The sequence below is a fragment of the Pollachius pollachius genome (genome assembly GCF_949987615.1).
Source record: "Pollachius pollachius genome assembly, chromosome: 7".
In the NCBI taxonomy this organism is placed as follows: domain Eukaryota; kingdom Metazoa; phylum Chordata; class Actinopteri; order Gadiformes; family Gadidae; genus Pollachius; species Pollachius pollachius.
The window spans coordinates 2931843-2959412 of NC_136940.1; the positions used below are offsets into that span (position 1 = coordinate 2931843).

Genomic DNA, 27570 nt, shown 5'->3' on the forward strand with positions numbered 1-27570 from the left:
TTAGGGTTAAATATAGTTGAATTAAGGTTTACAGTAAATGTCCACCCCTGGCTTTTTTAAGTCAAAATTCAGAGAAGTCAAATAAAGGGAAGTTTGGAAATGAACAGTGGTTTTAGTGTTTTTTATGCTTAAAGCTAAGAGTACTATGTACATAATTCTGTACTGAGAATCTTACATGTTATCACAGAAATTATCATCAGAAGGCTTTAGATTGTATATAAAAACACTGCATGGATGACTTTCATTAAACTACAATTTGTTTAAATACAATAACACCAATAGCATCATTTGATTTGATTTAGTGTCAGATCGCTCAGGTAAAAGACGGGTCACCTAAACAGACCCTTAAATGTGGTTTATCTATCCCAATAAAGAAGAAGTAGAAACAAGGCCAAACATGTCATCACATGTTTCCTGCTCCACTTACTGTAAAGACGAGGTCAGCCAGGAAGTAGCCACCGTTTGATCAAATAAAATAAACCAGCTATGGAAAGATCTTAGGTCTCATAGCTCGTGGAGACTTGAAGACAAAACGTGAAGACTAAGGGCGCACTCACACTAGGTCATCTGTACCGTGCCCGAGTCCGTTTCACACCTGTACCGTGCTCAAGTCTAGATCGTTTGGCTAGTATGAGCACGCCAACCTTACTCAAGTCCACTTCCATTCCGTGGCCTGACGGTGCGTTTTATTATCCATCCGTCTCGGAGGTCCAAGGACGTTGCCTAGCGACACGCATGAACACGCCCCTTTTCCTCGGACGGTGAACTTGCTTGCTCGGATGAACTCAGAGGAGGCCGAGCAAGGATTCCGAGACAGAATTCAAGATGGCTGCGCCCAGTGTGCCTTGAAGTATGAACTGTTTTCATTGTGCTCGGACCGTTTTGTTGGTTTAAATGGCAATTTCAATCACTTATATTTAATCGTACTTGAGCACGGTTTGGTGTGAAACGGACTTGGGCACGGTACAGTTGGCCTAGTGTGAGTGCACCCTAAGCTACAACTATGATTTATATTTTGGATTGATTTCACCGGCATTCCAAGCGTAACGTTACATACGTGTTCAATATCAACGGTAACGTGTTTAATTGTTTTACACATTTTAATGACTTCCTGTCAGTATAACAGGAAGCACCACAAGGCAAATTAACCAGGTATTACTATAAGTAGCTGCCCAATATATCAGCTTAATGTATTAAACTGTTAACTTATCAGCAGGGTATCAAGGCTTCTAATGCCCATTTTTTTTCTGAGCCCACTAATTATTTATTCAGTGATGTAAATTAACAAAGTATAAATACTTTGTTAATTTCACTTTTACTCAACTACATAAAAAAAAATTGACACCAATACATTTGAAGTGGACTTGTCATTACTCTCTACAAAGAAAATCGGAAAATAAGTGTCTCATCCTACTAACGGCTTGTCTGACATGCTTCCGTAATAATATCGTGTTCCGTGTGCCTGCGATTAACCGCACATATCACCGCTGCATCAAATCTCGCAGGATCATGGCCCAAACAAGGTCCTCATGAAGATAATATGTGCTCGTCCGTTGGCTACTGCGAAGGAAGCATGTGTCTGTCCAAAAAAACTATTGATTTCTTTGTACATTTTTAGTTTTACTTTTGATGCTTGAATATTTGAAGCTTGATATATAGGCTGTTGCGTTCTTGAAGAAAGTAGTCTAATCGGGATCGCTTTGAACTCACTTTATTTGTTAAAGTATTTCGGTATGGTAACTATGAAGCAAAAGGAGGGGAATTGTATGGACACGCGTGTGAGCGACAAACAGCAGGCCTCTCTACCTAACTCCCTAGTATGGACTGCCGGATATTTCTGATCTCGTTGGCTTCAGGTCCTGCTTAAATACTGAGTAAGCGTAGTCTATATGACGTATTGGTTTCGCCCTCCTCACCTGTCTAAAGGTTCTGCCCTCTATGGCTGGAATAGTTATAGCAGCTCAAAATGTCGAGTCCTGCTTCCTAGTGGCTATGTGTGGTAATTTCGGCCTATGTGTTCGATTCTACTTCCTAGTGGCTATGTATAGTAATTGCGGCCTATGTGTTCGATCCTACTTCTTAGTGGCTATGTGTGGGTAGCTTTATGTGTTTAAAATACGTAACAAGGCTACTATTAAAACTTAACGAATCAAAATGTTGAGCTAGATGGACGCTATTGACTTGGTGTTTTACATTTCTTATTTATCTGGATTGTATCGTTACATGCCAACATTTAATCAAAATGCATGATTTAGAGTAGACCAGCTCAGAAGGAGCCACCGATATTGTGTGAAGTGTCCCGTGATAAACCCCCTGTCAGTCAGAGGTGCACACACACAGATGCACCCTGCATGTAGATTCCCTTCAGACTAGAGATGGATTTATTGATTCGTTTCCGCGAACCAGATCGCGTGATTCAGTTCACCAAGGGGAGTCGTTCGCGAATCGTTCGTTCAGTCGAGTTTCCGGTAGCGGTGAATCGAATCATGCACGGTTCTCTGAGTCAGTCAGACTCAGCCCCTCGTTCGTTAGTTCGTTCGTTCGTTCAGTCGAGTTTCCGGTTCAGTCAAGTTTCCGGTAGAATCATGGAATGAACGGCTCAGACTCAGCGCCTCCCTCGTTCTCATTCTCATACGTCAACATTACAACTTTAACCAAACGCAGCGGGAGGGGGGGTGTAGTTGATTATTGGATGTTTGACATATCAGCAAAATAATAGACTTGATTTAGCAATGATGGTGGGTGTCCCGGGTGTTTTAGGCTCCCATAAACAGAACCCTGTGCAGCCAAAGACTAAATCTAGCTGTCTCTCATTGACTAAAATTCAACGAGAGCGTCCTAGACTCAGTCCTAGAACAGCATACGATTGGCTGGCTCTCGTGAGTCGTGACGTCTCTCAGTCGGTCCCTCCTCACCACTCACACAGTGAGTGAACGAACTGTCAGCGAGTCAGCGACTAGTGGGTCTGGGAGGAGTCGACTCTGAGAACGAACGAGGCGAACGAGACGAACGAGGCGAACGAGACGAACGAGGCGAACGAGGCGAACGAGACGAACGAGACGAACGAGGCGAACGAATGAGAGGAACCAGTTCAGTTCGTTAGTCTTAACTGATTCGTTCGCGAACGAGTCAACACTACTTCAGACCGTCCCAGACAACCACAGAGGAGCGGCCAGGACCAGGCCTGTGAAGTGTCCTCAGGCCTGGACAGTCCTCCCTAACAAGGGAGGGAAGGGACCGTTCACACCAAAAGCTGCAAAGCGTTTTGAGCGATAAACGCCCGTTCACTTTCTATCAGACATGAGCGATAAAGCGATAGGAGCAATAAAACGCTTGAGCGATAGCTTTAAAGCTGTAAAGCTGTAAATGAGAGTTGAAAACAGCTCAACACTACGCAAATGAGCTAGTAGCGTTTCGCGCTGTAAATGACTGCCAGCTAATCGGAATGTAGATGTCTCTCGCCAGCGTGGGTCCCAGTAAACATGCGAGAACTTTAGTTCCTAGTTCCTACCACACATTTGTTCCTTCATCATGGTGCGTGAGAGAATAATTGAGCGGATCTTTTCCATAATAAACAATACTATACACACACACACACACACACACACACACACACACACACACACACACACACACACGATAGCGATCAACTAAGCTATAATCTAGCATACAAGCAATCGCTCCATTAATTAGTTATTCAGTGTTTCATGTATTTATGCTTATTATTCTTTTTCTATTGACCAAACTTATGACTATCTTGTGTTTTGTGGCTCGGCATCAGCAGCAGCACTTGCCTCAACTACGAGCGTGCAGGCAAAAAGCGCGGCTCCTTTAAATGGATAAGCAAAATCGCAAGAGCGATATGAGCTGTAAATATTTTGGACAGCGTTGCGTTTTGAGCTATTCGGCGATTTCGCAACTTTTACAGCTTTTGGTGGGAACTACAGTAAGGGAGGAGGGGTGTGCTGTACTTCATACCCTATAGAATCACCTTCTCCACTTGTTCTCTTTTCCCTCTCAGACCATAACGATAATCAGCAGGCAAACAGAAGTGAAACTTTATACGGTTCCCAGGCAGTGGTGGTAAAAGCACTGTGTGCTTCAGTGTGTGGAAGATCTAAATGCCAAGATAACATACCCACGTGTCAGTTTCGCTTTAGCACTGGGTCTACGTGTGCCGAGACAAGGCAACAGGAGGGACAACACCGTCCACCTGCTCCTTCTGTACCCAAAACGGACGATTTAACACCGTCAGCCCCAGCCAGCTCTCACCCAGAGCTCTCCTTCACTGGGACATCATGGGGGATCAAAACACACAAGGAGATATGAACAAAGAGGCCCTCCAAGGCGCCTGTGCTGCCGTGTAGAAGTAACACTCTGAAAAAGGAGATGTGAGCGGCGCGATGCGAGACTTCCTGTTCTCGGCTGGGCCGTGGCGCGTCGAGCCGTTGCTTCCTGTGAAGTGAAAAGGTGAGGCCTGCGTGCAGCAGCAGTGCCTCCGCATCATGACGTAGCGCTCTGCACAAAACCAGAGTTTGAGGAACAAGCTGCTCAGGAAGTGCTGTCCACTTTGAGAAAGGCCCACGCTAACACAAAACGTATGTATCTCCATCGCAACCAACACCCCTGTTTTACCCAGTTTTAAAACACTTTGGTTGCCGGTCGCTCGGAGTTTGGTGCGGTTTGGAGCGGAGGATCATGAAGGGTTTGTTTGGTTCTTGAAGGTTTTTTGCGGCTCGCTTGGTGGAACCGGGAGAACCTTGGTGTCGGGACCTTTAGGATCCCACCTTCGCGGTCCCGGACATGGCTGGGCTCGGCGGACTCAGGGTACTGCTGCTGCTGGCTGGGCTGGTCGCCATGGCAAACTGTGAGTAGAGTTTGGAGAGTGGAGCACGATCCGTCACGGATCGTTTGCTCTTCCTCTGATGAGTTCTGGGGGACAGGCGGAAGAACTGGTTAAGTATCCAGATCAGGTATTGCGTGGTGTTGAAGGCGATAGGATTTGTTATTCAGGCAACAGCTTTCTGTGTAGTGCGACAGCACTATAGTTGTTTTCATCTCTGAAATAAAATCGGCGAAAAATAAATATAAAGGTACAAAATTATGAGAACTAAAAGAAGATTAATATTTTGGTGCGCGACCCAAGCGGTCTTTGAGTATGTTTCTGCAGGAGTAGCTCTGTAAAGATAAGGCTCATTTCAATAGTTTCCCTTTCTGGTCGTGTTTCCGCCAGTAACCCACCAGATACTGTGTACTGTAGCATACGCAGTTATGTTAGATGAAACCTCCTAAAAGAATTAGGAATTCATCAGTATTCATCAGTATTTTGCCTATTTGTTTGCGTTTTTGATTTAGTAGAAGTGAATCCCAGCATGTGTTCATGTTTGAGTCTTATTTTGGGTGTGTCACATAGAAGTTGTTTCTTCTGACTAAAGGAAGGCTGATAGTTCAGCCTCACACACACACACACACACACACACACACACACACACACGCACTCTCACAGGTTGACATTCTTTTTCATGTGTGTGTGTGTGAGTGCATGTGCGATGTGAGAGCTCGCGTGTGTGTCCGTGCGTGACAGAGCGCCAACGCGCAAGAAGGCACAGCGAGGTGGCTGTGTTTGTTTGTGTGCTTCCTGAGTGCTCATGAATGAGTGCTTGTGTGTGTGCGAGGGTGGAACCACCCCGAGCTGTCTATAATGCCACCGGCATGACTGGAAGGTCTGTCACACCTAATGCCACCTGTCAGTCAGTCTCTGTCTATTCCGAGCTCTCCCCCTGTCTGTTCCGGGGCTGGAGAGAGATCCTCCTGCAGGATTCATCCTCTTCATCTATTCATATTCTGCCCGTCCGCTCCAATCACCATCAAGGTTCATTTTAGTCATCTACAGCAAAGGTGCCAGAATCATTATCAGTCATCTCGTTTCTCTCTCTTCTCTGTCTCTCTCCCTCTCTCTCTCTCTCTCATCCTTCCATTTCTTCTCTCTCTTGTCTCTTTCTCCCTCTCCTCTCTCTCTTTCTCTCTCTCTCCCTCTTTTCTTCTCTCTCTCAAACTCTCTCGCTCTATGTCTTTCGCTTTCTCTCCCTCTCTTTTCTTTTCTATCTTTCTCTCTCACTCCATCTCTCCCTCTATTTTTCTCTCCCACTCTCTCTCTCTTTCTCTCTCTCTATTTTCTTCTCTCTCTCCTCTCTTCCTCTCTCACTCTGATGTGTTTTAGCTAATAATTGCTGCATTAGTCAAAACACCCATCCCCCTTTCCATCGAGTCCACCATAGTGCCTCGGCTGACCCCATCAGCCTTACCTAGAGCACCCTCTGGACGGCAGGGGTCGTCCCACACATGTTGACAATCTACACGGGACGGGCACAGTGCACGGCGGCTTCCAGTGACGCGTCAGCATGGCGTGGAACACATACATCAGGCCGCACAGCGGTGCTGCAAGCACCCTGACCCCACACAGCGCAGGGGTGCAGACGCAGAGGAGGCCGCCCGACCACTTCCGTATTCCATTTTGAGCCGAGTGTGTTTCCTGTTGTGTGGCAGAGCAGAGCACGCCGTGGCTGTGAGAGGGAACCAGTGGAGTGTCAGGTGGAACCAGATGGAACCAGTCGAGTGTCAGGTGGAACCAGCGGAGTGTCAGATGGAACCAGTGCAGTGTCAGATGGAACCAGATGGAAACAGTGCAGTGTCAGATGGAACCAGATGGAACCAGTGCAGTGTCAGATGGAACCAGATGGAACCACTACAGTGTCAGGTGGAACCAGATGGAACCAGTGGAGTGTCAGATGGAACCAGTGCAGTGTCAGATGGAACCAGCGCAGTGGCAGATGGAACCAGTGGAGTGTCAGATGGAACCAGTGCAGTGTCAGGTGGAACCAGATGGAACCACTACAGTGTCAGGTGGAACCACTGCAGTGTCAGGTGGAACCACTGCAGTGTCAGGTGGAACCAGTGCAGTGTCAGGTGGAACCACTACAGTGTTAGGTGGAACCAGTGCAGTGTCAGGTGGAACCAGTGCAGTGTCAGGTGGAACCACTACAGTGTCAGGTGGAACCAGATGGAACCAGTGCAGTGTCAGATGGAACCACCGCAGTGTCAGGTGGAACCAGATGGAACCACCGCAGTGTCAGGTGGAACCACCACAGAGTCAGGCGGTACAGGGCTACAGTGAGATGATTACCCAGGAAGGAAAAAGGGAAGTTGGTGGGCCAAAAATACAACGTTGTAATCGGGGGAGTTTACAGAGAGAGAGAGATGTGTGAGCTAAACAGTTTATGTGGCTGCAAAGGGAAGTTGGAACTGATCAAATGATTTGTCTGAAATGAGAGGGCGTTGACGGCAGCATGTAAAAGAGATATCGCAGACAATGTGAAGAATAATATCTTAGAAAATGTCATTTTGGGTTTGCAATCCTCTTTATCTCAACTAATCTCTGACCTACACATGGGCAGGATACGACTAACATTATCTATGTATTCTACAACATACATACATATAACTAGGATTCACTGGCACTTTAACAACAGTGTAATAAGCACAGTAAGGATAAATAATGACATTACATATTCATATAAAGTGCCAAAAATCTGTTGGTATTCCTTCCATGATGTTAAACATAGCTGGCATATGCTATTCTGTCACTGGTTCTTAAATATTGGCCTGATGCCGAAAAAAACGAATGGAACAAACAAAGAAGTCTTGAGTAATAAATATGGAGAACCAAAATCAATATTTTCTCGTGGGTCAAGGCAGCGTTTTGGGCTGAGCGTTGAAAGAAGGAGAAGGGAGAGAGACTAAGTGGCCTTCCCCATGGTCACGGCCAACGTTGTGATGCTTTCGCTATGAGTGTCCAAGAAGCCTTCCCCTCTGGGTGAGTCAACCTTACCCCCCCCATAGGCAGAGCTCCACTCTCCCACACAGGCACTGTGGCGCTATGATGTCGTAGAAGCACTCTCTCTCTAATAAAGATAAAGCTCAGATCGGAGTAGGACTGGTCGACAGAGAGTCAAAAACGTAGGATGCTTCAACGTCATGTTCAATGTTAAAATGTGCTCAGTAGGACTGCGTAGCATTCAATTCATCCGTGCTAAGCTTCCGCTTTAAAAGCCAGAGTGCGTGCGTGTGCGTGTGTGCGCATGTGTATGAGTGTTTGAGTGTTTGTGGACGGGGGGGGGGGGGGGGGGGGGGGGGGGGGGGGGGGGGGGGGGGGGGGGGGGGGGGGGGGGGGCAGGGGGGTCTTGGCGGCAAATTCATCTTGACTTTGAAAACATTAGTCAGATTCAAAGCCTTCTCCCAACAAGCCCTTAGGGCCCGAGACAAAGTGAATGCCATTGCAAAAGAGCATGCATCTCCTTTCATGCAGCCTGCCTAGCCTAACCACATCCTGACTCTCATTGTCCTCCCCAGCTACTGTGGTATCTCGTCTGTCACGCACCGTCTCCTTGTCTAAGACACAAGGGGAAAACGTTCTCTTCACGTTCGCACTGTGATGAATAATAGTTCCAAAATGTTTCTATGTTTTTGGCAAATTGCCTTAATCTTTCAGGAGGATTGGTTATCTTTCAGAATGATATCTAACACTTTAGGGTTACTATGATGCGGAAACCCAAATAATACTGTTCAATGGCTACTATATAAAAATAAATATGTTAAAAATGAAGATTAAAGTAATATAGAATGAAAAAATGTAACTATACCATAGAATCGGCCAACCTGGACAAAATAAGGAAATAAACATTTTGCAATTTTACTCATTTTTTCAAGTCAGACAGGAAATGGTGGTTAGCATTCTGAAAGAACAATTGTTCTTGGTATTTGCACATTGCCATAATAACCAGGTTTCTCCACCTGCAGTAGCTCTCACCCATCAGAGGGGTTAGTTTCTCCACCTGCAGTAGCTCTCACCCAGCAGAGAGGGGCTAGTTTCCCCACCCTCAGCTATCAGTCTAAGTTTCAAGGTCTTGTCAATCCCATTAACACAGCGTCACCAAGGAGTCTGAGAGCTCTTTCCAAACCTGGCCAGAAGAACAGCGAACACGACTCACTTCTTTCCTGTGATAGAAAACCATCACGGCACATTTGTGCTTGTGTTTTATTGAGGTTATAACATCTATTTCTGCTAAAACTAATGCAAGGTCTGCATCGGCCGATTTGTAAATACGCTCTCTAGTGCAGTGCTTCCCCAACCTATCCAAACCACAGCTAATTCAAATCCAAAACACCCCAACTACATCAACTAAAGAAACCCTTGTGAACCAGGTGTGGCAAGGAGACCGATTGTTGTCCACCAACGCCACCTTGTTATTATTAAATCAAGGAAATACATGTGATGAACTAATATGACATACCATATATAATAACCGGGTTCCCAAGAACAAAGTTCAGAACTGCAGGCGAGGCAGTGAGGAACAGAAACGTGAATGTTCCTCAAAAGAACAATATGTTTATTACTTCTGAATTTAAAAAACGTTTAATATTAATACTATTACAACATATCAGGAACTTTATCTTACTCATAAAGAAAACAAATATCAACTGGCGGCCAGTAGGCCCCAGCGACACACGGGGAGATAATGGTAAATGGTCCACATTTATTCTACGCTTTTCCTAACCAATGGCCACTCAAAGCGCTTTACAACATTGCCTCACATTCACACAAAAAGCGGTGTCGACCACGCAAAGCGACAGCCAGCTCGTCGGGAGCAGGTAGGGGGAGGCGTCTCGCTCAGGAAGACCTCGACATTCAGCTAGGAGGAGCCGGGGATCGAACTAGCAACCTGCCGGTTACCAGCCAACCCAACTACCTCCTGAACCACATGCCTCCCTAATAATGGGACGGACTTCTCAGATTTAATCCGTGCCGACCATATAAACGTACACAGAGAATGAAAAGGGGAAGGAAGCGACATGAAATGATGTGCTCACACTCACGGCATTGCAGCCCCAGTGTTAAAATCTTTTTTTAAACTTTTTGCCTTGCTCCGTGACAGAATTTGCAACCGGATGTTATGTTACACGGCTCCCTCACACAGGGAGAAGCCATGACGATGAAGCGTGTCATTCAGGACGGTGTTATTAAACCGTCTGCCTGAAGACATGTAAATCCAGTGTAAAAAACAGTCTGAGTGAGCATGATGAAGCAATGTGTAACACATGATGTGTGTATGAAACACACACTGCCAAAACACATCTCTCAAACTTAGCAGCAGTTGGGAAATCTTAACTAAGAGGAAAGTAACACAGATGGTTGACCAGTAAGGGCTAAGTCACTAGTGAGAGAAAGAAACTTGTTCTGTTCCTCAGTAGTGGAGGAAGTACTCACACATAGTACTGAAGTAAAAGTACAAACAGATAAAAATGTACTCTTGTAAAAGTTGAAGTACCACATGAACTAAATTGACTTAAGTAACGTGCAGATACATGAAAACTGTACTTAAGTACAGTGACAAAGTACTTTGTTACTTCTTGCAGAACGACACTTGCAAAACACTCCAGTTCTACGTAGTTTCAACAGTGTCCACATCCTCTTGTAATCAGGCCTTCAGTCTGATAACCATTTCGCTAGATAAATAGCTGCAGAATTGCGCACAGGAAGATATCTGATATTTTGAATAAGTCAGTATTATTAGTCTGTATTTGACCTGTTTTAATGGTTGATTATAATTTTTTTATTTTGTTTGTTAGGAATCTCAAAATAGGGGGTGTTAGATTAAGCACATTTTAGGATAGTCAATATTGAGTAACATAGAATATATAATAGAATCATGCAGTTAAATAATAATCTCATCGTGGAAACAATTACATCTATGTCTCTCTCAATCTCTCTCTCTCGTTCTCTTCCTGTTTCTCTCTCTCTCCATCTCTAGGTCAGGAGAATTCCATTGGTGAGTTGTGATGCAGTATTTAATTTCCGCAACAAAAAAAACAGTCAAGAATGCAGTTAAATTATTACCTCACATTCCCTTACATCTATGTCTCTCTCTCTCTCTCTCTCTCTCTCTCTCTCTCTCTCTCACTCTCTCTCTCTCTCCATTTGTAGCAATTCCGGACAATACTCCTGGTAAGTTGTAATGCAGTGTTTCATTCTGCACAGAAAAACAAAGAAAACAACAACTGTCAATCATGCAGTTCAATTATTACTTAATCGTGGAAACAATTACATCTATGTCTCTCTCAATCTCTCTCTCTCTCTTTCTCTCTCTCTCTATCTCCATTTGTAGCAGATCCGGAAAATTCTTCTGGTAAGTTGTAATGCAGTGTTTCATTTTGCACAGAAAAACAAAAGACAACAACTGTCAATCATGCAGTTCAATTATTACCTCATCGTGGAAGCAATGACATCTATGTCTCTCTCAATCTCTCTCTCTCTTTCTCTTCCTGTTTCTCTCTCTCTCCATCTCTAGATCAGCCAAAGCCCACTGGTGAGTTGTAATGCAGTATTTAATTTCCGCAACAAAAAAAACAGTCAAGAATGCAGTTAAATTATTACCTCACATTCCCTTACCTCTCTCTCTCTCTCTCTCTCTCTCTCTCTCTATCTCCATTTGTAGCAGTTCCGGGGAATCCCACTGGTAAGTTGTAATGCAGTGTTTCATTCTACAAAAAAAAACAACAACTGTCAATCATGCAGTTCAATTATTACTTCATCGTGGAAACAAATACATCTATGTCTCTCTCTCTCTCTCTCTCTCTCTCTCTCTCTCTCTCTCTCTCTCTCTCTCTCTCTCTCTGTTATAGATCAGAGTACCACAGGTAAGTTGCAATTGTCTTTCGTTCTGCAACGAAAAGTCAAATCTCTCTCTCTCTCTCTCTCTCTCTCTCTCGTCATTGTGATCACCATCATGTCGTGTCATTCATTCTACAGTCTCACCCTCAAGCACTGCAGCCTCACCCTCAAGCACTGCAGCCTCACCCTCAAGCACTGCAGCCTCACCCTCAAGCACTGCAGCCTCACCCTCAAGCAATTCATCCTCACCCTCAAGCAATTCATCCTCACCCTCAAGCACTGCAGCCTCACCCTCAAGCAATTCATCCTCACCCTCAAGCAATTCATCCTCACCCTCAAGCACTGCAGCCTCACCCTCAAGCAATTCAACCTCAACCTCAACCAATTCATCCTCACCCTCAAGCGCTGCAGCCTCACCCTCAACCGATTCATCCTCACCCGCAAGCACTGCATCCTCACCCTTGAAAAATTCAACTCAAAACCCAAGCAGTCATCCCCAGGCCGTTACCACACAAACCACTGTTCCCACAGCCCCCCCAGGTTGGACTTTGCAGACATGGACTCATTTCCATGACCTTAATGTTCTGAAGGTTATGTTGATACTAATGAATCACAAAACAAAGCGTGCTGAATTAGAATTTTTTTGAACAAATTGATTGTGTTGAACGGGTGTTGTCTGCGATAGTGGCTGCACCGGCCCACATGCCAGCCCACTTTGTGTGGGCGGGCATGTGGGCCATTACCTAGTGCCTGTTTCCTCATCCTTGTTTCCTTTCCCTAGGTCCTCCACCCCCCCTGTGTAAGTCTCAGTGTCGTTACGCAATAGTTATTCCAACTACAGGGGGTCTGAAAGATGCTAAGGATAATTTATGTCTCTTCTCAATCTGTAGGTAATTACAGCGGTAAAGCAGATAAGACTGGCTTTCTGTTCACCTTTGAAAAAGTCACTGAGGGCAACTACAGCATCAAGCTCACTGAACTAAGCACCGGGGAATCAAACGAAGAGACTGTGTCCCTGAGTGGCACAAACGCAACCCATCGTGTGCAAAACCTAAAGCCTTCGACTGATTACACAGTTCACATTATTAGTCCAAGCAAATATCGAAAATTAACATGTGGAGGGAATCTGAAACTGAAAACCAATGGCATCAGTAAGTAGGACTTAGCTTGACCATTTCTAACTAATTAGGCATAGGCCTATATTCCAGAACTTGGGCTAGTGGCATTTGAATGTAACGAACCAACGAGCAATATATTTCTATTTCAGATCCGAATGAAATTGAAGAACTTCCAACTGATTCCTACCAAGATATTTGTTACGAGACTGAATGGAATATCAGCACTGCAGTCTTTGATGCGTCAAGCAAAAAGTATAAATTCTGCATCAAACCGAAGAACACAGACCTTTGTACAAATTTCAGGACCCTCAGTTATCCCTCATTGAACTTGACTAAATGGATCGGTTTCGGTATGTTTTGCTGGGCTGACCAGGTTTCTCTTCATCTGTCAGTGCATTTGGCATCATCTCCCATAAATACACATTGTGACGTTTTTTTCATCAAATGTATGGTTTTATCAACAGAATACTTGAATCCCGACAACATTACACTTGAAGTTCCCGATAAACTTCCAGCAGAAATCAACTGGTGCAATCAAAATGATTTAAAATGTGAAGGTGTTGGAATTAATTTCACCTGCCATGGTTAGTGAAATGTGAATATATCTAATGTATGAGAAAACGTCATGTGAGCCACTGTGACTTTGAAGCATTAATGAAGAAGTAGAAAATAGCGAATTCATGGGGAATTATTCAATCATTAAGCATTGTTCTTATCTAAATACTTATTAGTAAGCAATTAATAATCAGTCATAAGTTATTGATAAGAAAGTGAGATAATAGTTCATAAGATCATTTATAAAGCGTAACTTAATTACATACAGTTATGACTATTTACAGTGTGTCATTTTGTGTGAGTTTATCTAAAATTAGTTAATCTATGCCTTTCTAAGCATTTATAGATGACATGCTAGGGCTGGATTGATCAATTCAGGTATTTACAAAACATCAGTTCAGACTTTTGTGTGACCTCATCTAAAGTGAGGACCATCTATGCCTTACTAGATGAAATAACTTAATTCTTGGTACTGCTGCAATGGTACTTAAGTCATTTCCAGCCTTTAAATGTAATTAATCAAGGCTTAGTAAGGCATAGAGAGTCCGCACTTTCCATGAGCTCACCGGGAAGACTTAACTAGTGCATTCTAACTACCTGAACTAATCAAGAATTATCAAGTGTTTGTTACGCATTATAACCACATTTTAAATAGTTTGTAAATCAACTTAAACTTTATAATTGATCTTATCAACCATTATTTTTCCATATCTTATTCTTTGATAACTGCTTTATATATGATGAACTCACTTGGAATTCACTATTTACTAGGACTTTATTAATGCTTGAAAGTGGCAGTTATTCTAAAGCTCTCCCGGAATCATAGGTTTCCTCTTCAAAGCTAATGATTCACTTTTACATCTATAAACCCAACAGGCCCTGACACAAGGAAATACAAGCTGGATGAGCTAGAGCCTTACACGAAATACACATGCAGTGGTGTACTGTATAACCAAACCATTGCCATTAACAAGACAGTCACCAAAGAAGTCAACATCACTTGTGGTAAGCTGTGAAAAAAAACAATGTATTAACCTAACACGGCAGATTGTCTAAGACAATGCCAACTGAATATTTGAAGAGGTACAGATATGTCAATTTAATGTGTTATATTATTTTACGCTCTGGCATTGTATCCACTGATTAATGAGGTTCGAATGGAACACACACACACACACACACACACACACACACACACACACACACACACACACACACACACACACACACACCTCCAACAGTCTGCCGGCTGCTAATGGGAAGACTTCCAGAGTGCAGGGTTTAGGTTCAGGTTAAGGTGAAGTACCTTGGGGTTGAGAGGGGAGTCATCATGGGTTGGACCACCGCAGAATGTTCCATGTAGTCCTGTAGCAGAGCGGTAGTCTTGTTGGTCGGGACCCAGGAGTCTCTGCACGGCTCCCAGGAAGTGGACGTGGAGAACGTTATTTTTGAGATCATTTTTGCTTTTGTGACGCTCTCGGACGCTCACAGCGAGGGTACTGTAGAGTTCTAAAGCGTCCAGTTGAGTTGCATGCATCCCGGCCAATCACAGACAGAGTTGGGCGGGTCTTGGCGTGGCCATAGTAGGATTCATACATTTGCGCCCGGGCCCTCCGTGCTCAGAGAGAGGCATGACTAGGCTGTAACTAGGATTCGAATAGGACCTCACCAGCCAGACATCCTTTCATTTGATTGGGACATTTTGTATTTGGTTCTTTTATTTGTTTAAGCGGGTTGGTTGTGGTCCGAAAAGTAAAAAATGCTACGTTAGCTTTGAGCTACAACATTATTTCATCGTCATGCTGTCAGGCGCTATCATTTGTAAAATGTACTAAAGCACCATTTGTAACACAAATAGACACTTGGGTTTAACATGTATTTCTATTTATTGTGTTTTACAGGGGATATAAAACTGGTTGTGAAAGATACTACAGCTGAAAATGTGTCAATACATTTTAAATGGGAGGCAAGCAGCCAACAGTGTCCGAAATTCTCCCACCATGAGAACCTCTCGTACATTTGTAGCTGTAGTGCAGCCAAGGGTAAGGTCATTTGGTCTATTTACATGGTCATCTATATATATCCTCGTGATTTAAGATCTATTAAGATATTTATTTCCTTGTCTACAATTTAAATACAAAGAAAAAAATAAGCCATGCAGTCTGTTCTACTGTTGGTCGATTGTGTCTTGATCTATTTCTTTGTCTCCTTTAGCTGGCCCCTCAAAGGAACGTTCTTGTAAAGTGCCTGATTTGGATCCCTTCACTGAGTATTATTGCGAAATTCAACCTCGTTTCAACGATAAACCCATTGGCAAGCCATACGAAAATTGGCACCTTTGGACCAAACCTGGGGGTGAGCTTTTGTAAAACTAAAACTAAAACGTACGAGGGATAATTAACAGAAGCACTTTTTTTCATTACCCTATGTCAAATATACAAATATACCACAATACTGAGCACACAGCCGCAAGACCGTCTTTCTCTCTGCGGCAGAGAAACACTGTGACCCAAACAACTTCCCAATAGGGATAAATAAAGTTATCTGAATCTGGAGTAAACATAGATGTAGAAGAATAGTCATCAATTATGTAAATGCACGTGTTAAACTGACTGAATTTTGTGAAAGTGAAAGTGATTCATTCTCCTGTTTCTTAGTGCCCGATGCCGTTACAATTAAAACACATACTCAGTTGGAGAACAATGCCTTCCGGGTGGAATGCAGTGATTTAGAAAAGTCGAAGTGGAGAGGTCCAAAAGTATTGTACCGCGCCACAATCACACCTGGATCTCAGAATGAAGAAAACAAAAGCTGTTCTTTCAAATTCCAAGATCTGAGTTACTCCACGACGTACACGGTATCGGTAGGTGTGACGAACCCTTCCCGCCCGCCCTATCCAGGTATTTGTCGCACCTTGTTCAACGGAAACTCTTGTGTTTTCAGATCGTTGCCTTCAATGGAGAATATTACGGGAAAGCGGGGCAAGTCAAAATTATCACCAGCTGTATGTACCCTTCAGTCTTCGTTTCGTTTACACACCTGAACCCATCTCAGGAAGCACTCTGCTTTCTTATTTTTTAACGTTAAAGAGCTGTTTCGGTTGGGATTCGAACACTTTGTGATTAAAAAAATGTGTTTTGGGCCGAGTTTTAGGAAAGAGGGGGGCGTGTTATCCCCATGGTTATGACCCACGGCAACTTCATGATGCTTTTTTAGTACGGTCGTTGTGTAACTGCGACGAGTGTTATAATGAGCGATGTTGTATTTTGAATTTTTCTTGAAATATATATATGTTTAAATCGAACCCTCGCCCGGACACGGGTATTAAATACATCGCTGCCCAGGCAGAGCTCCACACGGCCACACAATCCGCCGCTGCCCCTTGGTCGTGACTCGTGACGTCAGACTACCTCGGAAAAGGGTAGTCTGACGTCACGAAAATAACAACACTTGCGTTCCGCAGAGAGGAACGTTCACGTCGTGTTTTGGGGGGAATGGCAAAAACCCCTTTTTCCTCTAAATTGGATACTTATTTTCAGTAACAGCGATAAAATGGCATAGATTAGGCTACTATGTTGACGATCATATAAGACCACTTACCATGTTTAAAACAAACAATTGGGTTCAATGGCTCTTTAATACATAACAAACATTTCAGCATTCCCTCACTTTGTATTTTTGTGTTTTTCATTTTTTTATGTGTGTCCGTATGTTAACGTACATACTGTAGATACGGACACACATATATTATACACATATAACAACAAGTGCCTGGGAGTATGTTTGCATGTCCTTGTTGGTCCTCTTTTCCAGACAACGACAGAGCTCTGATTGGGTTCCTGGTCTTCCTTATCCTGCTCACGGCTCTGGCCCTGTCCTTTGTGCTCTACAAGATCTACGTTCTGCGGCGCAAGAAGACACTGTAAGAGAGGCGGTTCTGGCATTACATCACGACTCATTACATTAACCTTCAGGGCATTTAGCAGACGCTTTTACCCAAAGTGACTCACACTAAGTACACTTGTCAGAAGAAAGGAACCATATATTGCTGTCGTTACAGTAAAGATGTTCATAGAAACGAGTTCTAAGCATTTACAATTGGTAGGTTAACTCATTCACCGTATACAACAAAGCTAGCTAGGACAAGACGCTACGCGATGCTTAGTAATTTAAGTACGTAGGCTTCAGTGAAAAGTGACACATTGCGTGTTTGTATGTGCCTTTGAGTTTTAGCAAATGAGCGACTTGCAAAATCACTGTACTTACTAAGTAGCATGCGTTGACAAATTATGCTTCATTAACCCTATTTTGTCTCCATAGCCACGATGGGGATGTTCTGCTTACTCCACAGACAAGTAAGTAGACACTAGAAAGTGGGCCTTCTCAACTCTCTTAATATTGACGAGGGAACAACAGCTCACCCCAGTGAGCCCGCATGAAGACATCATGAAGGGTGTAGGAATGTTGAATGTTAATAGGTCAAATGTATTCACGCAAAAGAGGTACAAGCATGTGACTGATGGCCGAGATACAAACAACACTCCGGTCTCTCCCACAGACGAGGAAGACCAACTCATGCATCTGGAGCCCATCGCGGCGGAGGTCATGCTCGACGTCTACAAGAAGAAGATGGCCGACGACGGAAGGCTGTTCCTGGCCGAGTTTCAGGTGACGGTCCGCCCCATGCATCATGGGGCTTTTTGAGTGCGGTTTCAGGGGATGGTCCGCCCCAATGCATCATGGGGCTTTTTGAGTGCGGTTTCAGGTGATGGTCCGCCACAATGCATCATGGGGCTTTTTGAGTGCGGTTTCAGGTGACGGTCTCCCAGCCAGTGTTAGACTGATATTCATATTGAAATGCAGAGAACATTGAACATCTGGATGGTCTCAGGTACGGCCTGGACCGGGCATCAGGTGACTTCCCTGTGTGGCCGGGGCCACGTCCGTAGCCAGCTATGAGGTCACCGAGGTCCGGACCTCGCATATTTTTTTAATCGTAAACGAAATACAACTGTCTAAAAATTTGGTTGAGAACTTCTCCGAGACGAGTGCTATGTTCAGTTTAGAGGTGTTTCTTTGTGTCCGCCGTGTGCGACACATGGTTACTGCTTTCCAAACCCTGGCTGAAGGCGCGGCCTTAAGTCAGTCAAAAACTGAAGGCCACTCTTTGCTCGGCCATCAATGAAACTCTACCTCTACGGCTGATTGGTTCTGCCATTCATTGGGGGGAGGGGGGGGGGGCTTTTAACGGGCTCGAGACTGGACAGATGTGCAGAGAGAAACTGAGAGTGAACCCAGAGGATCAGCGCGTCTCCCCGGGCTAGCTGTTGACTAGCGCTGCTGTAGACCAGCTCTGCCGTAGACCAGCTCTGCCGTAGGCCAGCTCTGCCGTAGACCAGCGCTGCCGTAGACCAGCGCTGCCGTAGACCAGCTCTGCCGTAGACCAGCGCTGCCGTAGACCAGCGCTGCCGTAGACCAGCGCTGCCGTAGACCAGCTCTGCCGTAGACCAGCGCTGCCTTAGACCAGCGCTGCCGTAGACCAGCTCTGCCGTAGACCAGCTCTGCCGTAGACCAGCGCTGCCGTAGACCAGCGCTGCCGTAGACCAGCGCTGCCGTAGACCAGCTCTGCTGTGGTCTGGGTCTGTGCCGTGACAGGCGTTTCCCCTCTCTTGCAGAGCATCCCCAGGATCTTCTCCAGGAACACCATGAAGGTGGCCAAGAGGACCTACAACGGCGTGAAGAACCGCTACGTGGACATCCTGCCTTGTGAGTGAAGGGGAGCCTCTCCACACTCTAACGCAGAGACACACACACACACACGTTTACACACACACATATACATACACACCCACATAAACACACACACAAACACCCAAATATTCATACACACAAACCCACGTGTGCGCATGCACGCACATATACACACACACACACACGATATGTGTGTGTGTGTGTGTATATGTGTCTATATGTCTCAATATGCACGCACGCGCGCATATTGAGGCACACGCATTCATTCACACACACATTCACACACGCACACACACACATTTTTGCTCATTATGGGTGTTTGAAAGGGGTTAGGGTTGTGAGGATGAATGCGTCCCGGCCCCCTCCATCCACAAGAAGGTGGTGGTCTGAGGGGGGAGGGTTGTACGGGTTGCACAGACGAATAGCCAACACCAACCATGGCAGCTTGGAGCCAATCCAGCACCTTATTTTCATATCATCTTCATATCTCAAATAAACTTCTGTATCTAAACTTTTTTCAACCAATAATTGGCAAAGGTAAATAACGGAAAGTAAATCACTGACGTAAATGATGCCCAACATCAATAACGGCAACCAGCAAGGAGGGATGGGTTTGATGATAATAACACTGTCAACATTGGCATAGGGAGATGAATGTTCATAGCTGTGTCGTCGCATTCTGGCGGTCGATGGCTGTCAGACTTTCTCCTGCTTCTCTCTCCTAGACGACTATAACCGCGTCCTGCTGACCAGTGGGAACGGAGAGCAGGGGAGTGACTACATCAACGCCAGCTTCATCAACGTATACTAATTTACAAATTAATACTCATGAATGGTGTTGGTGATTGTGTTGGTCCTGATGGTATCAGCATTGTAATTAGCGCTAGTAGTTGTTTTTGAAGCTGTATGGGTAACGGTTGTAGTACTAGTTGTATCAATGCATCATGATCTAGGATTAGCAATCGTATTTGTAATGTGGTGCAAAACTGAAAGCTGCAACGCTGGCTGTAAGAACAATGTGTTGTTTTACCACAGGGGTTCCAAGAGCCCAAGAAGTACATCGCAGCTCAAGGTACAGGAATACATCCGTAAACATTTCACAATCTGACGGATCCTACTCACCCTGTTTGATGAAATAATTGTTTGTGTGTGTGTGTCTGTCTGTGCGTGTGTGTGTCTGTGTGTGCGTGTGCGTGTCCTAGGACCCAAGGATGAGACCGTGGCTTCCTTCTGGAGGATGACCTGGGAGCAGAAGTCCTCTATCATCGTCATGGTGACCCGCTGCGAGGAAGGGAGCAGGGTAAGGGACAATCTTTGTGACAATTAGTGCGTGCATAAAGTGCCAGGACGTGACAACATACGATAGGTGCGTGAGAGGGGTGTTTTTAGAGAGAGTCAGAGAGTGAGGAGAGAGGTTACGCACCAGCCCAGGCGAACTCTGGACTCTGCAGCGAGTCATAAATGCGTGGTTCCGTCCGCTTCCTGTTTGCTCCCCTGCAGGTGAAGTGCGCCCAGTACTGGCCGTCCACGACCTGCACGCCGGAGGTCTTTGAGGAGTTTGTCGTCAAGCTCAACAAAGAGGAGCAATGTCCGGATTACATCATCCGCCGTCTCACCCTGTCCAACGTGAGTCTGGCCTGACAGCAGGCTCTGGGTTTGTGTTCGTCGCCAAGACAACACCACACATGGTGTGGTGGGGTGTGGACTTCCTTTAAGGCTACGTCTGGCCCACCTGGTGTCGGTCCATTCCCCTGCTGGTACGGGGGGTCCTCTGTGTCAGCCTCGCCCTCGTGTGTGTGTCCCCTTCAGAAGAGGGATAACTCTGAGCGAGAGGTGACCCAGATCCAGTTCATCAGCTGGCCGGACCACGGGGTCCCCGAAGACCCCCAGCTGCTACTGAAGCTCCGCAAGAGGGTCAACACCTTCAAGAACCTGTTCAGCGGGCCCATCGTCATCCATTGCAGGTACACTGAGCCCCCCCAAATGAGCCTCAGGTTACCGCGGTGACACTGTAGGTACACCCACCGTAGATGAGCCTCACGTTACCGTGGTGACACTGTAGGTACACCGCGTGAGCCTCACGTTACCGCGGTGACACTGTAGGTACACCCACCGTAGATGAGGCTCAAGTTACCGTGGTGACACTAGGTACACCGCGTGAGCCTCAGGTTACCGCGGTGACACTGTAGGTACATGAGCTTCACGTTACCGTGGTGACACTGTAGGTACACCGCGTGAGCCTCACGTTACCGCGGTGACACTGTAGGTACACCCACCATAGATGAGCCTCAGGTTACCGTGGTGACACTGTAGGTACACCACGTGAGCCTCACGTTACCGTGGTGACACTGTAGGTACATGAGCTTCACGTTACCGTGGTGACACTGTAGGTACATGAGCCTCACGTTACCGCGGTGACACTATAGGTACATGAGCTTCGCGTACACCGCGTTGTGTTGAATAAAATACTAATTCAACGATGCGTGTGTGTGTGTGTGCGTGCGTCTGTGTGCGTGTGCGTGTGCGTGTGTGTGTGTGTGTGTAGCGCCGGAGTGGGCCGGACCGGGACCTACATCAGCATCGACGCCATGATGGAGAGCCTGGAGTCGGAGCGCCGGATGGACATCTACGGCTACATCGTCAACCTGCGCAAGCAGCGCTGCCTCATGGTGCAAGTGGAGGTACAGGAGCCAGGGTTTAGACAGGGGCCCAGAGGGGCCGGGCCGCCACAGGGTTAAGACAGGGGCCCAGAGGGGGCGGGGCGTGGCCGTTCTGCTCCCCTATGTTCTCGGCATGTGTTTGTAAAAGGACGTCAACGTGTGTGGCGTCTTGTGTTTTTGTTCATGTTCTATTGCCGCCTGTTATCAAGATCGTCATCATCATTAGCGCCTTCATCCTCATCGTATCTGGGATGGCATGATAGGTAAAGGTTGGTGTTTTATTTACTTGTGTGTGTGTGCGCGTGTGTGTTTGCGTGTATGTGTGTGTGTGTGTGTATGTGCGTGTGCGTTTCAGACCCAGTACATCCTGATCCACCAGGCGATGATCGAGCACAACGAGTTTGGCGAGACGGAGATCGGCCTGTCTGAGTTCCACAGCACCCTGAGCGTGCTGCAGGACACGGGCTCCGGGGTGGAGACCAGCCTGCTGCAGGACGAGTTCAAGGTAGGGCTGGGCGATTTGTCCAATTTTGATCGCGATTTCGATTTTAGCGTCAAACGATCACAAAATACACAAAAACGATTTTTTTATATTTTTATTATTATTATTATTATAAATATTATTATTATTATTACTATTATTATTATTATTATTATTATTATTTATTTTTTTATGTTTTATAGAAAGGGCAGAACAGCTGGATACATATCTGTATATCATTTTAGATTGGAACATTTTCTTTTTGACCATTTTGTGTAATTTTGTAAGGCGAAATGTCAAAGATTACAGTTACAAAGTTTTTTTTGGGAGAGACATGCTGAATAAATACAACATGTTTTCAAACTCAAAAATAATCGTTTGAACAATCGTGATTTCAATATTGACTAAAATAATCGTGATTAGGATTTTTCCCATAATCGAGCAGCCCTAGTTCAAGGTCCTGCTCCGTTACCTCTGAGTCCTGACAAACCACCCACCTTCTCCCTCTGTGTCCTCACAAACCACACACATGTTTTCCTCACTCCCCATTGCTGAATGCTCGACCAGAAGCAGATTCGGCCGCCAAATCGTAGCCTGCGCTCAAAGGATCAAGGAAACGTTTCTGAATCAAGCATTAATGTTAGGAGGTTGCTGGGACGGGCCCTGAGGCCACGCGTCAGAACCTCAAAGATCACTTTGAAAGGTTTCAGAAAGAACAAAAAAAAATGACTCAGAAAGGGCAACTAACCTCAAAGGTCAGAAACGACAGCAGACACTTTGAGGAGTGGCGCTCAAGATTGGGTTGAAGATAACATCGACCAGAGAAACAGATTACCATCGCAGTCCCCTAAGGAGGCAACACAGACGCAGGGAATGAACAGTGATAAACCACAATACCACTTCCTTAAATAACCCGTAAATCCCTAAGATAATACGACACAGCTGTGTGTGTGTGTGTGTGTGTGTGTTGGTCTCTCTCTCTCTCTCTCTCTCTCTCTCTCTTTCCTCAATCTATACGTATGCATGTTATGTATACATGAATCAGTTCTCTCATCAATTGTAGCCTCTCTCTCTGGCATAATAAAAACATTTCTTTCACTTTGTATGAGTCCAAATTCCACCACGTATCACCAATGAAAAGGTCTTGTGTTTCTAAGTGACTGTCATTGGCAGTGGGAGGGTCCTTTGATATGCTCGCTGTACTAGATATGGTGGCCGCTGGTCTGTTGTGCCCATGTTCAGATGGAGGGTGACCCAGTGAGGAGACTCACAGTGATGTGTGTTCTGTGTTGCAGAGGCTGCCCAAGTACAGCAACAGGAGGACCTGCAACACCGGGCTTGCCGAGGAGAACCAGAAGAAGAATCGCTCCTCATCCATCCTTCCATGTAAGATTAAGACAACGACAACAACAACCTCAACATGCCTTCCGTCTATTCACACCAACGATTCTAATAATACTTAGCCTCTAGGGCAGAGCATCACCTTGATATTCTAATCAGAATCTATCAAAAACACTATCTATCTGTCTATCACCGGGCTTAAAGCAAGACCGGACAATAGAGCGATGTAATTGGACAAAATACATGTCCGCTTATCAACAGTGCAGGCATTTGACATCACTACCAAAAACAGCCGTATACCAGAAGCACAGAAACAGGGGCACATATATAAGAAAGACAGTGGTGGAAAGTGATTGAACTGTAGGTAAGGGAAATAGTGGTATTTAAGTAATTTAACTAGGTAAGAGCGCTCATTTTTTATTTTGTGTAAACTTTGGGTCTGTGCGTTCCTCTCCACTGAACTCCAACGGGCTTGCTCAGACGACTACAATAGAGTGTTCGTGAAGATTGAGGAGGACCACAGTGACCCGGGCGACCACGCCTACGATGAGTTAGACGAGACCGCCTCCTCCTCCTCCGAAGAAGACGAGGACTCCATGAAATACATCAACGCCTCTCACATCGACGTACGGGAAAACGATCCCCTCGAATTGTACCGATTTGTGACGAAAGATAACATTGTCCTTTGGTTTCACAAAAAGAAATATCTAATCCATTTTACTATAACATATAATTCTATCATTACAACATAATCATTACAAAACATTATGTGGATTACATACATTTAACATAACGCATTACATGTAACAGATGGATTCATGTACGGTTGATGCAGAACCTCAGACAGTGAGAGAGATGGGGGTCCTGACTGAGTCTTGTGTTTTCGTCTCAGGGGTACTGGGGCTCCGGCAGCCTGATCACAGCCCAGAGCCCTCTGGTCAACACCACCGCCGACTTCTGGCTCATGGTCTTCCAGAAGGGAGCCACGACCATCGTCAATCTGTCCGACGGCACGCAAGGCGATGCCGTGAGTCCCCGTTCTGAAGCCTTGCCCGCAGGGGCCAACCTAAATGCTACATAGCTCCTTCATTTAAAAATTTCGCCGTGAACAAAATGTGAATTCATCCTAAGTATTCCATTCTAGATAATAAGGCTCAGTAGATTTACGGTTTGGTTGAACTATATCAATGGTTGCTTTTTTTTTTTTTTTTTTATTGGCTTTTACTTTGAAGGAGTGTTATCCCTACTGGGGTCAGGAGAAGAAGAAGTTTGAGGACATCGAGGTGGAGGTGACGGAAACAGAGTGCACGCCCGTGTTCACCATCCGCACCATGCAGATATACCACACCAAGGTATCTGGGGCCCTGGGGGGTCCATAGCGAGCACCCTGCTCAGGGGAGCTCAACGTAGGGGCCAAAAGTCAAGCTTGACGCCATGGATTGAAAAATAATTGAATCTTAAGAAATTAAAAAAGATATTTAGAATAAGAATTCAATCTATATTAAAAAAAAAATGAAACACAAACGCTCTACACCCCTGTATATAAACAGTTGCATTTGATTTAACCGTTTGGGTTTGAGGGTTATAATAGTCTTTGTATGTTTGGGAGCCCCTTACCCAGTTTCACCAAGTTTCAACGATTTTAGAAAGACAGCTTTTAATATATGTATATATATATATACATATATATCTGTGTATATTCATATGTATATATGTATTATGTATATGTTTATTTATATATATGTATATATTTGCGGCCCCTATATATATATATATATATATATATATATATGTTTTACCCCAACTGTCCCATGGAGCAATCTCCCTAATCTCTCCCCCCCCCTGCCCCCCAGCGGAAAGAGAGCCGTCAGGTGAAGCAGTTCCACTTCCTCCAGTGGCCAACCCAGAAGCTTCCTGAGAGCAGCGGCCGGCTGACGGACATGATCCGCTCCGTCAAGCAGACCGGTGGCTACAGTGGCAGGCCTCTGGAGGGCCGTGGGCCCCTGGTGGTCCACTGCAGGTCAGCGGAACCGAGGCCCTGGAACACACTCTCTCTCTCTCTCTCTCTCTCTCTCTCTCACTCACTCACTCACTCACTCACTCACTCACTCACTCACTCACTCACTCATAGAGCAACAGTGGGATAGATAGATAGACAGACAGACAGACAGACAGACATACATGTTGTTGTTGTTTTTGTCGTAATAATAATTGTCAAGGAGCTCTCATTTAAAGTATGTGTTTTACTGCATCCGGCGAGAAACACAGCATGTGACGTGATACTTGCTTTTCACACCTCACTCTTCCCACCTCTCTGTTCCCCTGACTCTTACGCTGCTGAATCAACTTGATTACTTACATGAAGTAAACCGACATGTCGACATTTACCAAAAATGGCCATTCGTTCATTAACGTGACGAACGAAAGACTTTCCCTGGCCACCAAAGCTTTTGTTTCCTGCTGAACTAACGGCGCCCCCCCCCCACACTGCTTGTCCCCCTAGTGATGGCTCGCGGCAGTGCGGCGTGTTCTGTGCGCTGTGGAACCTTCTGGACAGCGCCCAGACGGAACGCATGGTGGACATCTTCCAGACGGCCAAGGCCCAGCGCAGGCAGAGGCAGGGCATGATCAGCAGCCTGGTAAGATACATACGTAAACATCGGAGGGGCGGGGGGACTCAGGAGGTAGAGAAGGTTGGCTGGTGACCGGAAGGTTGCTGGTTCGATCCCCGGCTCCTCCTAGCTGAGAGTCGAGGTGTCCCCGAGCGAGACGCCTCCCCCTACCTGCTCCCGACGATCTGGCTGCCGCCCTGCCTGGTCGACACCGCCGTCGGGGTGTGAATGTGTGCATGAATGGGTGAATGTTAGGTAATATTGTAAAGCGCTTTGAGTGGCCACTGGTTAGAAAGGCGCTGTATAGACGCAGTCCATTTAGCATTTACCATCAGGAAGGTAACGCGAACACCCTCCCCCCCCCACAGGAGCAGTACCAGTTCCTGTACGAGGCGTTGGCGGCCGCCTACCCCGTGCAGAACGGAAGTGTGACGGCGGCGCCCGTTACCGTGGCAGCCGAGGACGCCGTGCACATCGTCGACGAGACGGGACGAAGCCAGGAGCCGGCCGGCATTACCGCGGACGGCCAGCAGGAGGAGCCGGCGACCACGCCTCTGATGCAGAAGGAGGAAAAGGAGGAGGCGGTGCCCATGACAACCGCAGCGGAGGCGCCCGACAACGGGTCCACCTTTACCATGGAGGTCTGAGGGAGGGGGGCGGGAGGGGGGGCTTTCCAGAACGCAGAAACAGATTGTAGATATCTTACCGGTACTGGAACTCAGGCACACACTGGGTTGGTTGATGGTTTTCATATTTTAATCTGTATTTTTTGCTATGCCTTCTGCAATGTCTTATTGCTTAATTTAGCTATGTCAAGGATGTTTGTTTGTAACTTCCATATCTTAAACTGCTAATAGTTTAAGATTTCATGATACCTAATTGCTGTTTTCAAACTATGTATTATATATTTACATTTAGTCCAGAGAACAAGTTTATTTAGTCGTTCTTGCCTTACTGCGTGTTTAATTGGAAGAATGTATTTTAGGTAAGTATTTTAGGTAAGAAAATAGATTGAAAAAAACAAATGCAGCGTACAAATGCATTTCGTAAAAAAAACGCTAGGGGTCGCCAAGCGTCCGTCTAGGACACCAACGCAGACAATGCGTTCAATACTGTAGGTCATTTTATTGGTCTTTATAGGTATTTCAATTTTGTCACCACACAGTATTCAATGCTTGAAATATTTTGAAGGACGAAAGGAACAACGGTGGAGCGAGTTGTCTAATGGATAGTTCTGTATAATGATGATGATGTATGATTTGATGGCAACAAATATAAACCACAGAAACATTATCATGTATAAAAACGCTTCCTAATAATGAAA

At 45.5% G+C, this 27570-nt stretch overlaps 1 protein-coding gene across 8 annotated transcripts; it reads left to right on the top strand.

Annotated features, from left to right (window-relative positions):
• The first annotated feature begins 4446 nt into the window (after positions 1–4446).
• ptprc (protein tyrosine phosphatase receptor type C) lies at positions 4447–27570 on the top strand. Of its 8 annotated transcripts, none has more exons than XM_079740251.1 (36): positions 4447–4598; positions 4725–4867; positions 10869–10886; positions 11042–11062; positions 11223–11243; positions 11406–11423; positions 11553–11573; positions 11740–11754; positions 11867–12268; positions 12510–12527; positions 12619–12879; positions 12996–13196; positions 13311–13430; positions 14278–14406; positions 15303–15443; positions 15616–15756; positions 16059–16264; positions 16345–16405; positions 17215–17323; positions 17722–17756; positions 17960–18069; positions 19077–19167; positions 19878–19954; positions 20188–20224; positions 20355–20452; positions 20653–20778; positions 20962–21116; positions 21698–21833; positions 22168–22317; positions 23589–23679; positions 24115–24260; positions 24527–24661; positions 24867–24986; positions 25488–25654; positions 26138–26273; positions 26615–27570. In XM_079740251.1, exons 2-36 carry the CDS (start codon positions 4804–4806, stop codon positions 26891–26893), a joined length of 4056 nt encoding a protein of 1351 aa, XP_079596377.1. In that variant the 5' UTR covers positions 4447–4598; positions 4725–4803; the 3' UTR covers positions 26894–27570. The 8 variants fall into 8 exon arrangements, with proteins under 8 accessions (XP_079596377.1, XP_079596379.1, XP_079596378.1 ...); XM_079740253.1 differs by having other exon boundaries at positions 11556–11573; XM_079740252.1 differs by having other exon boundaries at positions 11226–11243.